General features: G+C 42.2%; 1 protein-coding gene across 6 annotated transcripts in view; it reads right to left on the bottom strand.

The window, feature by feature from the left end:
• The window catches only part of LOC148508050 (NACHT, LRR and PYD domains-containing protein 3-like), a 156,291-nt gene that overhangs the window by 25,297 nt on the left and 117,284 nt on the right, over positions 1-13,710 (bottom strand). For all 6 annotated transcript variants that reach the window (XR_015869629.1, XM_088445164.1, XM_088445162.1 and 3 more), the window contains exons 9-10: positions 8,714-8,884; positions 3,544-3,714 (exon numbers count right to left, since the gene is read on the bottom strand). Coding sequence is in view for 5 of the 6 variants with exons in the window: in XM_088445164.1 (XP_088301290.1) it covers positions 3,544-3,714; positions 8,714-8,884 (342 nt within the window). In the remaining variant the exon portion in view is untranslated. The remainder of the gene's footprint in view (positions 1-3,543; positions 3,715-8,713; positions 8,885-13,710) is intronic.

Here is a 13,710-nt window from a genome sequence, read left to right on the forward strand (position 1 = left end):
AATATTTTTTCTGTGTTTGTGAATTGTGTGCGCAGTAGCCGCACGTGCATCAACAAAGTAGTGCCAAGCGTGCGCCTGTGTCATAAGTAAAGGGCCGGCTGGCTTGACCGTTAAAGGGTGCTGTAACCCCCAAAGTACACTCCAGTCCAAACCCCCCAAAAAAATATTTTCTGTGTTTGTGAATTGTGTGCACAGTAGCCGCACGTGCATCAACAAAGTAGTGCCAAGCGTGCGCCTGTGTCATAAGTAAAGGGCCGGCTGGCTTGACCGTTAAAGGGTGCTGTAACCCCCAAAGTACACTCCAAACCAAATAACAAAATATTTTTTCTGTGTTTGTGAATTGTGTGCGCAGTAGCCGCACGTGCATCAACAAAGTAGTGCCAAGCGTGCGCCTGTGTCATAAGTAAAGGGCCGGCTGGCTTGACCGTTAAAGGGTGCTGTAACCCCCAAAGTACACTCCAAACCAAATAACAAAATATTTTTTCTGTGTTTGTGAATTGTGTGCGCAGTAGCCGCACGTGCATCAACAAAGTAGTGCCAAGCGTGCGCCTGTGTCATAAGTAAAGGGCCAGCTGGCTTGACCGTTAAAGGGTGCTGTAACCCCCAAAGTACACTCCAAACCAAATAAAAAAATATTTTCTGTGTTTGTGAATTGTGTGCGCAGTAGCCGCACGTGCATCAACAAAGTAGTGCCAAGCGTGCGCCTGTGTCATAAGTAAAGGGCCGGCTGGCTTGACCGTTAAAGGGTGCTGTAACCCCCGAAAGTACACTCCAGTCCAAACCAAAAAAAAAATTATTTTCTGTGTTTGTGAATTGTGTGCGCAGTAGCCGCACGTGCATCAACAAAGTAGTGCCAAGCGTGAGCCTGTGTCATAAGTAAAGGGCTGGCTGGCTTGACCGTTAAAGGGTGCTGTAACCCCCGAAAGTACACTCCAGTCCAAACCAAAAAAAAAATTATTTTCTGTGTTTGTGAATTGTGTGCGCAGTAGCCGCACGTGCATCAACAAAGTAGTGCCAAGCGTGCGCCTGTGTCATAAGTAAAGGGCCGGCTGGCTTGACCGTTAAAGGGTTCTGTAACCCCCAAAGTACACTCCAAACCAAAAAAATATATATTTTCTGTGTTTGTGACTTGTGTGCACTGTGGCTGCACATGCATCAACAAAGTAGTGCCAAGCGTGCGCCTGTGTCCCATAAGTAAAGAGCCGGCTGGCTCATTTCTTAAAGGGTGCTGTAACCCACAAAGTGCACTACTCTCCAGCAAAAATAAAAAAATATTTTCTGTGTTTGTGTGCGCTTTAGCCGCACGTATATATCAATATAACATAAATGGAGGACCAAACTTTCTCTGATAAAAATAAAATAGGGAAAGATCAAGAACCACTTCCTCCTAGTGCTGTTGCTGCTGCTGGGAGTTGTTCATCATCCCAGAGAGGAAGTAGGAACATCACTACTTTTACTAAACAATTGACCCTCCAACAGTCCCTTGCGATGAGGATGAAGTACGACAGCAGTCATCCTGAAGCAAAACGTATAACTGAGGCCTTGACTGCTATGTTGGTGTTAGACGTGCGTCCGGTATCCGCCATTAGTGCAGTGGGATTTAGACAATTGATGGAGGTAGTGTGTCCTCGGTTCCAAATCCCGTCTAGATTTCACCTGCATCCTCAAAGCAGCAGCGACAAGCGTGCGCCTGTCTGTTAAAGGGTGGTGACACCCTCAAAGTGTGCTCCACAAACAATTAAAATATTGTTCTTTTTTTTTCGGTCTTTGTGAAATGTGTGGGCTGTAGCCGCACCTGCATCCTTAAAGCAGCAGCGACAAGCGTGCGTCTGTCTGTTAAAGGGTGGTGTAACCCTCAAAGTGCGCTCCACAAACAATAAAAATATTCTTTTTTTTTTTCTGTCTTTGTGAATTGTGTGGGCTGTAGCCGCACTTGCATCCTCAAAGCAGCAGCGACAAGCGTGCGTCTGTCTGTTAAAGGATTACATCGGTGACAGCATCCAAGTAGGCATGTCAGACAGTCCGTACCTGTACTGGCAGGAAAAAAAAGCAATTTGGAGGTCCCTGTACAAACTGGCTCTATTTTACCTGAGTTGCCCCCCCTCCAGTGTGTACTCCGAAAGAGTGTTTAGTGCAGCCGGGAACCTTGTCAGCGAAAGGCGTAGGAGGTTGCTTCCACAAAATGTGGAGAAGATGATGTTCATAAAATGAATTATCAACTCTTCCAGGGAGACCAGCCTCCAGAACGTACAGAGGGACCTGTGGTTCCAGCAGGGACGAATTAATACTCTGTGAGGATGAGGATGTACACACTGAAGAGGGTGAGGAATCGGTGGATGAGGAGGATGAGGATGACATCTTGCCTCCGTAGAGCCAGTTTGTGCAGGGACAGATTAATTGCCAGCTTGTTTTGTGGGGGCCCATACGAACCAATCATTTCAGCCACAGTTGTGTGGCAGACCCTGGCGCTGAAATGATTGGTTTGTTAAAGTGTGCATGTCCTGTTTATACAACATAAGGGTGGGTGGGAGGGCCCAAGGACAATTCCATCTTGCACCTCTTTTTTTTCTTTGCATTATGTACAGTTTGGGGCCTAGTTTTTCAAACTGCCATCCTGTCTGCCACTGCAGTTTCACGCCTAGATGGGTCACGTGTTTGTGCCGCCCACTCGTGTCGCTTAGCATAGTCATCCAGCTACCTCGGTGCAACCTTTTGGACATAAAAACACTATTGTGAGGTGTGAGGTGTTCAGAATAGACTGGAAATGAGTGGAAATTAAGGTTATTGAGGTTAATAATAGCATAGGAGCAGAAAAACCTACAAATTCTGTGATTTTAGCTGTTTTTATGCTTTTTTTCAAAAAAATACAGATCCAAAACACAAAACACAGAACCCAAAACACGGAAGGGTGGTTTTGGCAAAACCAATCCAGATCCAAAACACGAAGAAAGATCCAGATCCAAAACCAAAACACGAAAAGTGGCCGGTGCACACCCCTAATATATATATATATATATATATATATATATATAAATATATATATATATATATATATATATATATATATATATATACACAAATATTTAGATCGGAAGATTGTTGCATACTGCACATACATATGAACCACACGATCACGCATGCAGACAGGAATTCATCACAGAGTGAGTGACAGGCCATGAGCATTTGGGAGTGGTTATGGGAGAGTGGTTGCAGAAACGCAGGTGTGTCTGTCCGGTTGAACACCGTTACATGGGCGTGCAGAAATTAGCTACTGCGATTGTATAAGCAGCTTGAGTACTCACTGCGTGCGAGGAGACTGGCAATTTCAGAGACAGGTCAGACCTATCCATGTATGCGCAGGACTGCAAGGAATTACATATGCGAGAAAGCGGTAGTGGGCGTCTCTATGCTGGCTGAGCGGTGGCAGACATTAGCTAAATTTTGCAGCTTTATACAGCTGCAATCGCAATTGCAATCAGTGCTGAATCGGGCCTTATATACTGTACTGAAAAACAGATATATAAATACAAAGACAGTTCTTACATAAGATCCTGTAGGGTACAGTCTGGATGTCTCAGTCCCTCACACAGAAGTTTTATTCCAGAGTCCTGCAGATAATTCCATGTCAGGTCCAGTCTGGTCAGAGAGCGGTTTGTAGTAATAACAGAGCGGAGATCATCACAGCAGGAGGAGGTCACATGACATCTCTGTAACCTGATGAGAGATGAGGGATCTGCATTAGGTCATTTCTTATCATTCCCACTATTACACTCAGCATGATGTCATCACTGACAGAATAACACTGTGTAATGTACATACAATGTTGGTGTACATATCAGCTACAGTGGTGCTTGAAAGTTTGTAAACCCTTCAGAATTTTCTATATTTCTGCTGAAGTTTTGCCTAAAACTACCTTAGATATTCACACAAGGCCTAAAAGTAGATAAAGAGAAACCAAATCAAACAAAAGAGATGAAAAATGTGCTCATTTTTTTATTGAGGAAAATTATCCAATATCACATATATGCAGTGATCGCGGTGAGTGACAAAATATGTGGGTCCCTGGGACCCTCCACTTTAAAAAAATGGGGTCCTTCCTGACCATTTCTGGGTCCCATCATAATTTATGCTTTAGAGCTCCCTATATAACTCTCAGACCTCCCCTAACCTCTTACAAATGATGCCACACAGCCATGCCCGGCCTTTACACATTATGCTGCACATTAATGCCATGCAGTAATGCCCAGTCTTTACACATTTTGCCACACAGCCATGTCCGATCTTTAAACATTAGGACGCACATTAATGCCACACAGTAATGCCCCTTACAAATGATGCCACAGCCATCCCCAGCCTTTACACATTATGCTGCACATTAATGCCCTTTAGTCCCCCTATGAATTGCCCCCAGTAGTAATCCTCCTATGCATTACCCCCAGTAGTAATCCTCCTATGCATTACCCCTAGTAGTCATCTCCCCCTGTAGTCATCCCCCTCTGCAGTGCCCCCAGTAGTCATCCCCTCTCTGCAGGGGGCCCTCAGTGGTCATCCCCCCTCTGCAGGGCCCTCAGTAGTCATCCCCCCTCTGCAGGGCCTCCTGTAGTCATCCCCCCTCTGCAGGGCCCCCAGTAGTCATCCCCCCTCTGCAGGGCCCTCAGTAGTCATCCCCCCTCTGCAGGGCCCCCTGTAGTCATCCCCCCTCTGCAGGGCCCCCAGTAGTTGACCCCCTATGCATTGCCCCTCAGTGACCTGGGCCTAATGCCCAGGTCACTCACCTATTTGTGGGGCAAATACCTTAATTTGGGCCTAATGCCCCCTATGTAGCCTGGGCCTTGTGCCCACCTATATACCAACAGGCCTATTGCCTGAATTTATGCCACGGGCCTAGTGCCCAACAACCCTGGTGGTCTAGGGAGGGGTAATTAGCACCCGCATGGTGGAAGAGGCTGCGGGGGGGAACTTCGATAGCTCTTTTTCTTCACACCCCCGCAGTCCTCTTCGGTCCTCAGCTTCATACTTCTGCCGCTGGCCCGTCCTGGGCAGCGGCGCCGCCTTTCCTTTCTTCCCTCTTGATCTCGCTGTCTTCTGGCAACTTGCCCGGCCACCGGAACTGTTGCTGAGCTGCTCTTCGGGAGGTCTTCTCTCCTCCCCTCCGCCGTCGGTACTGAAGTTTCCCGCTCAGTCGCGTCTAATTCAAGATGCCACGAGTGGGCGGGGCTAAGATGCGGCGAGCCGCAATTGGCTCATCGCGTCTGCCTCCTATTGGCTGCTGGACCGCGGACCGCGAGCCGTGTTTGGCTCGCGGCCAGTGCCAAACAACCACCGCCACTTGGCTTCCGGGCAGCGAGCTCCGCTTAGCTTGCACCCAGAGCCAGGCTACTCCCGCCAACGCTGGTGGAAGGGACCAGGCGGTCCCTTCACCAGGTACCCACCGCAATAGCTTACCCGGTGCTGGGAACAAACACTGTCCCAGCGCTGGGCACGGACACTGTGCCGATGCTGGGATCAGACACTTGATCCCAGCACGGCTTTACACAGCAGCAGCCAATGAGAGTCTATCTGACTCTCATTGGCTGCTCTAACAGACAGCGTTGTGTCTGTTACTGCAGGGGGACGCGCTATGCTGCAGCCAGCTGTCAGGGATTGGACACAGCATAGCGCGTCCCTGGGGACCCGGATACTTTAGAAAAGTGGGTCCCCGGTGCCCGATAGCGGGTAAAATACGCGCTATAGCGCGTATTTACGAACACTGTATATGTGAGTGGCAAAAGTATGTGAACCTTTGCTTTCACTTCAGGTAGTTCCACAACATTTCAATTGGGTTATGGTCAGGACTTTGACTTGGCCATTCCAAAACTTTAAATTTATTCTTCTTTAACCATTCTTTGGTGGAATGACTTGTGTGCTTTGGGTCATTGTCTTGCTGTATGACCCACATTCTCTTGAGATGCAGCTCATGGACACGTCTTAACATTTTCCTTTAGAATATTCTGGTATAATTCATAATGCATTGTCCTATCAATGATGGCAAGTTGTCCTGGGCCAGATGCCGCAAAACACGCTCCAAACCGTGATACCACCACCATGTTTCACAGATGGTATGAGATTTTTTATGCTGGAATGCAGTGTTTTCCTAGTTCCAAACATAACACTTTTATGTAACATAACACATTTGTGGAAATGTAATTAATGTGGTTTATAATGTAATCCCAAAAAATATATGTTTTCATATTCCCTTTTGTGCAGAACATAAAAGACAAAGCTCTCCCTTTCCTCATTATTGCCAGGTGAAAACTTATCTCCGTATGCAATTCCAAAGACTTTTCGCGTACGCGGAAAGTCAATGTAATATACGAAAAAGATTCACCTCTAAATAGTTGGAGAAAAGAAGTGCATTTTTTTTTGGGTGCAAAGGTAGGGAAACCACTCAGAGCCCTTGGAACAGCCCCCAATAGATGACTGAGTCAAAAAATTCCTAAAAAAAAGTGAGGAACACCCAAAGAAAGTACTTTCATTTTGGGGGCGAAAAAATGCAAAGTGGGGGGACAAACATAAAACTAGCGAAATAGACTTCTTGGGGATACCAAGTATGGGACAGGTGTTTTTAGGATTGCAGGTCCTTGGGGTGCAAAGGTAGGGAAACCACTCAGAATCCTTGGGACAGCCCCCAATGAATAACTGTGTCACAAAAACTCCTAAAATAAGTGAAAAAGTATAAAGTGGGGGAACAAACATAAAATCTAGCAAAATAGACTTGGGGGTACTCAAGTTTGGGACAGGTGTTTTTAGGATTGCAGGTCCTTGCAGCAGGTGCGTTTTTCACGGTTTTTAAAACTTCACTTTAGGGACTTCATAATATGCTTGCACCCATTTTCAAGTACCCCAAAGTACTACAGTACTTATTTTCTCCAAAAAATATTGCTTAATGCCACTCTTTACCACTTTTACAAAGACGCTAATAGAAAGCATTTTTAAAACTTAGGTCCCATTTTCGGGTACTGTGGAATTGAATACGGTGAATAGCGGGGGCGCGCAAAAAAAGTTTTCGCATCCAAAACATGTGATGTAGTCGAAAAGTATGGCATGCGAAAAAGTATCACGGGTGCAAAACTAATTGAATACGGGCCATAGGGTCAAGCAAGTAACAAATATGGCATCACCTGGTGTTCCAAACTATAAAGTATTTAATACCTCTTTATATACACATACTGTAAATATATACAGTATGCATATATATCTCTTATACATAAAATCTTGTGAGAGTTTAAAGCATGAGAGTTTTTTTGAGTCTAAAAACATGCGAGTTTGCATGCTCTCATACTCTATTACATTGGGTGAGTTTTCATGCTCTCATACTCTATTACATTGGACAAGTTTGCATGCTCTCATACTCTATTACATTGGGCGAGTTTTCATGCTCTCATACTCTATTACATTGGGCGAGTTTTCATGCTCTCATACTCTATTACATTGGGTGAGTTTTCATGCTCTCATACTCTATTACATTGGGTGAGTTTTCATGCTCTCATACTCTATTACATTGGACAAGTTTGCATGTTCTCATACTCTATTACATTGGGCGAGTTTTTATGCTCTCATACTCTATTACATTGGGCGAGTTTTCATGCTCTCATACTCTATTACATTGGGTGAGTTTTCATGCTCTCAAACTCTATTACATTGGACAAGTTTGCATGTTCTCATACTCTATTACATTGGGCGAGTTTTTATGCTCTCATACTCTATTACATTGGGCGAGTTTTCATGCTCTCATACTCTATTACATTGGGTGAGTTTTCATGCTCTCATACTCTATTACATTGGGTGAGTTTTCATGCTCTCATACTCTATTACATTGGACAAGTTTGCATGTTCTCATACTCTTACATTGGGCGAGTTTTTAATGCTCTCATACTCTATTACATTGGGTGAGTTTTCATGCTCTCATACTCTATTACATTGGACAAGTTTGCATGTTCTCATACTCTATTACATTGGGCGAGTTTAAAGAGTGTGAACATTATCTGCTAAACTCACATTTTCTAAACTCTCACCCTGTTACATTTGTCCCTCCAAATACATAATGAGAGTGTAAGCTCCTGGGCCTTATATTTCACCTAGTAATAGTAATAACTAAAGTAACTTGAACATGAAAAATAAATGGTTATAACTTAATAATAAATAGGAATATATATATATATATATTAGAGATGAGCGGGTTCGGATTTACTCGGATCTCAAAATAGCATTTTATTGCCTATCGGCTATCACGTGTTTCGGATAGTCAATTAAAAAAAAAAAACTAATCCGAACTTGCAGTAAAGTGGCGATAAGAACCGAGTAAATCCGAGCCTGCACATCCCTAATATATATATATATATATAATGTACACACACACAAATATAAATATTTAGATTGGATGATTGTTGCGTACTGCACATACGTATGCACTACACTGCATGTGTGCATCGGTCACATTGCGAATACGCATGCAGACAGGACCTCACCACAGAGTGAGTGACAGGCCATGAGCGTTTGGCAAGGAATTACATATGTGAGAAAGCGGTAGTTGGCGTCTCTATGCTGGCTGAGCGTAACATTTGCATATTTTCGCAACTTTACATAACTACAATCGCAATTACGATCAATGCTGAATCAGGCCCTATGTACTGTACTGAGAGAACAGATACATAAATATTAGGACAGCTCTTACCTAAGATCCTGTAGGGTACAGTCTGGATGTCTCAGTCCCTCACACAGAAGCTTTATTCCAGAGTCCTGCAGATCATTGTATGACAGGTCCAGTCTGGTCAGAGAGCGGTTTGTAGTAATAACAGAGCGGAGATCATCACAGCAGGAGGAGGTCACATGACAGTGCTGTAACCTGATGAGAGATGAGGGATCTGCATTAGGTAATTTCTTATCATTCCCAGCCTCACACTCAGCATGATGTCATCACTGACAGAATAACACTGTGTAATGTAGATACAATGTTGGTGTACATATCAGCTACAGTGGTGCTTGAAAGTTTGTGAACCTTTTCTATATATCTGCTGAAGTTTTGCCTAAAACTACCTGACATTCACACAAGTCTTAAAAGTAGATAAAGAGAACCTAATCAAACAAATGAGATAAAAAAAATTAAACATGCTCATTTTTTATTGAGGAAAATTATCCAATATCACATATCTGTGAGTGGCAAAAGTATGTGAACCTTTGCTTTCAGTATCTGGAATGACCCCATTGAATAGCTGCTTCTAAACGTTTCCGGTAATTGTTGATTAGTCCTGAACATCGGCTTGGAGGAATTTTACCCCATTCCTCTGGCTAAAACCGCTTCAACTCTGTTATGTTGGTGGGATTCCTCCCATGAGCTGCTCACTTCAGGTAGTTCCACAACATTTCAATTGGGTTATGGTCAGGACTTTGACTTGGCCAATCCAAAACTTTAAATGTATTCTTCTTTAACCATTCTTTGGTGGAATGACTTGTATGCTTTGGGTCATTGTCTTGCTGTATGACCCACATTCTCTTGAGATGCAGCTCGTGGACAGATGTCCTAACATTTTCCTTTAGAATATTCTGGTATAATTCAGAATTCATTGTCCCATCAATGATGGCAAGTTGTCCAGGGCTAGATGCAGCAATACACGCTCCAAACTCTGATACCACCACCATGTTTCATAGGTAGTATGAGGTTATTTTTTATTTAAACTGTTTATTAAATTTATAGGACTGAACATCAAAAACAATATGGCATCTCAACAGACATAAAATCTAGAGATACATAGTTAGCCACATAAAAAAAATTATACATATTTAGAGGAATAATAAACATCATAATAAAGGTACCTCTGTAGTATAGAGATTGGAAGGAACAACTTCCTAAATTACAATAGAGCTACTGAAAAATAATTGTAATAGAGTAAAAAGAGGAGCTAAAGTAGAAAAGTAGGGTAAACAAGAAAAGGGAAAAGATGGGGAAGGGAAAGAAGAAGTATAAGCGAGCCAGGGGGACATAATAATAATAAATATAAAAAAAAATCAAATATAAATAAAGAAACAGGAGCAAGAATATGGATCACAGTTCACGTGAGGCCAGGAAGGGTAACCGCCTGAGAGGAGTACCAGGGGGACCAAATTAAGTGAAACCTCTCCACTGAATTATTCAAAAGACTGCTAGTGTACTCCATGTTAGATATACACCAGATTCTATTCAAGAGTTCTTGATGAGTTGGAGTATCAGGTTTTTTCCAATTACATGCTATTTGATATTTAGCTGCACATGAGATGTGAAGGAACAATTTGTTAGTATTTTTAGAAGTCTGGTCAACCGGGGCACAAGGTAACAAGTTGACAGGGGAGAGAGAGAAAGGTATGGTTACAATTGACGATATAAGGGAGCAGACCATATTCCAGAATGGGATAATTTTTGGGCAGGTCCACAAGGTACGAAAAAATGTGCCAATGTGGCCGCATTGTCTCCAACACAAGTCAGAAGTATTAGGAAACATTTGATGAAGGTGCTCTGGGACTAGATACCATCTGGTAAATACTTTATATGAATTTTCTCAGATAGCCACACTAAGAGAACATTTGGAGATAGCGAGACATATTATTTCCCAAGTATCATCTCCTAATGGTTGTCCCAGATCTGCTTCCCATGCGAGTTCGTGTGTAGAAAGTGAGGGGGACTCCAATGTCAAAACAGAGTGGTAAAGAAAGGATATAGGCCCTCATTCAGAGGCGCTCGCAAGAAGTGAGCGCTCGTTCTGAATGAGGGCAGCCGCTTGTGTGTTTTAGTGTGGCCTCCTGGTTGCTAGCTAAGCTGTGGGTTACCACCCACAGCTTTAGCGACCGACCAGGTTGATGGTCGCGATGGTCAAGATTATGATTATGATTATGGTCATTATTTACCTCAATAACATTTATTGCCAGTCATTTCTAGTCAATTTTGACCACCTCACAGCTCACAATATTGTTTTCATTCAGTTTAGGCCCAGAATTTGCACCAAGCTAGCTGGCTGACTAAGCTAAGCGGCAGCAGTGTGTGGCACAAACACGTGGCAGTTCAACTACCAACTTGGCACATCAGGAAACAAATGCTTTTATTATTCAGTTGGAGTATTTATGTAGTTGAAGGCAGGGACAGGAAGGTGTTGTGTTATCCCTCAACATACAGTATATCACCGTATCACTGTACAGTCCCATCTCACCTATATAATACCACATTTCAGTGTGTGCTGGGAGCTGTGTTATCCCTCATCATATAGCACTGTACAGTCTCCTCTCTCCTATATAATAATAATTCCACAAATCAGTGTGTGGTGGAAGTTGTGGTATCCCTCTTCATATCACTGTACAGTCCCCTCTCCTCTATATACTATTAATACCACATATCAGTGTGTGCTGGGGGCTGTTATCCTTCATCATATATCACTGTACAGTCCCCTCTCCTCTATATAATGATATATATCAGTGTGTGCTGTGAGCTGTGTTATCCCTCATCATATATCACTGTACAGTCTCCTCTCCTACTGTATATAATTATATAATTATAATACCACATATCAGTGTGTGCTGGGAGCTGTGTTACCCCTCATCATATATCACTGTACAGTCTCCTCTCCTATACAATTATACCACCACATATCAGTGTGTGCTGGGAGCGGTGTTATCCCACATCCAATATCACTGTACAGTCCTCTCTCCTCTATATAATAATAATAATAATAATAATAATAATAATAATAATAATAATAATAATAAAACCACATATAAGTGAGTGCTGGGAGCTGTGTTATCCCTCATCATATATCACTGTACAGTCTCCTCTCCTATATAATTATAAAACCACATATCAGAGTGTGCTGGGAGTGGTGTTATCCCACATCCAATATCACTGTACAGTCCTCTCTCCTCTATATAATAATAATAATAATAATACCACATGTCAGTGTGTGCTGGGAGCGGTGTTATCCCACATCCTATATCACTGTACAGTCTTCTCTCCTCTATATAATAATACTAATAATAATAATACCACCTATCAGTGTGTGCTGGGAGCTGTGTTATCCCTCATCATATATCACTGTATAGTCCTCTCTCCGCTATATAATAATAATAATAATAATAATAATAATAATAATAATAATAATAATAATACCACATATCAGTGTGTGCTGGGAGCGGTGTTATCCCACATCCTATATCACTGTACAGTCTTCTCTCCTCTATATTATAATAATAATAATAATACCACCTATCAGTGTGTGCTGGAAGCTGTGTTATCCCTCATCATATATCACTGAACAGTCTCCTCTCCTATATAATTATAAAACCACATATCAGTGTGTGCTGGGAGCTGTGTTATCCCTCATCATATATCACTGTACAGTCTTCTCTCCTCTATATAATAATACTACTAATAATAATAATAATAATAATAATAATAATACCACATATCAGTGTGTGCTGTGAGCGGTGTTATCCCACATCCTATATCACTGTACAGTCTTCTCTCCTCTATATAATAATACTAATAATAATAATAATACCACCTATCAGTGTGTGCTGGAAGCTGTGTTATCCCTCATCATATATCACTGTACAGTCCTCTCTCCGCTATATAATAATAATAATAATAATAATAATAATAATAATAATAATAATAATAATAATACCACATATCAGTGTGTGCTGGGAGCTGTGTTATCCCTCATCATATATCACTGTACAGTCTCCTCTCCTATATAATTATAATACCACATATCAGTGTGTGCTGAGAGCTGTGTTATTCCACATCCTATATCACTGTATAATCCTCTCTCCACTATGTAATAATAATAATAATAATAATAATAATAATAATAATAATACCACCTATCAGTGTGTGCTGGGAGCTGTGTTATTCCTCATCATATATCACTGTACAGTCCTCTCTCCGGTATATAATAATAATACCACATATCATTGTGTTCTGGGAGCTGTTATCCCTCATCATATAGCATTGTACAGTCTCCTCTCCTATATAAGTATAATACCACTTATCAGTGTGTGCTGGGAGCTGTGTTATCACTCATCATATATAACAGTTCAGTCCCCTCTCTTCTATATAATAATACCACATATCAGCAGAAGACATACTAGGGTTGACATTGCCCAGGGCAAATGAAAAAAAAAAATGGCGCCCCTTGAAACCTGTTCTTTGAATTCTTACATTGGTACTCCAATAAATAACAACTGGAAAAGGGAATATATACCACATGCACATACTATGTGCCACTCAGACCTCCCACTTGCCAAATGTCCTCAGATGCCACAAGTACCTTAAAGTCCACCTTGATGACTCTGAAGATTTCCTCATGTCTCTCCATTTGTAACACGCAGTACAAATCCACAGTCCACACAGGCCTTCCCACAAGCATGTAACACAGGCCTCCCCATAGGCATGTAATTTGTTTAAAAAAAATATATAGATCCAAAGCCAAAACATGTGAGGGTGGTTTTGCAAAACCAAAACATGGAGATAACTCTGGATCAAAAACCAAAACACAGGTGTCGGCACTAATAAATATTAAGACAGATCTTAACTGAGATCCTCTAGAATACAGGATGTCTCAGTCCCTCACACAAATGTTTTATTCCAGAGTCGCTCAGAGCATTGTATGACAGATCCAGTCTGGTCAGAGAGCGGTTTGTAGAAATAAC

The sequence above is a fragment of the Taudactylus pleione genome, unplaced genomic scaffold (assembly GCF_031769625.1).
Source record: "Taudactylus pleione unplaced genomic scaffold, aTauple2 ptg000377l, whole genome shotgun sequence".
Lineage (NCBI taxonomy): Eukaryota > Metazoa > Chordata > Amphibia > Anura > Myobatrachidae > Taudactylus > Taudactylus pleione.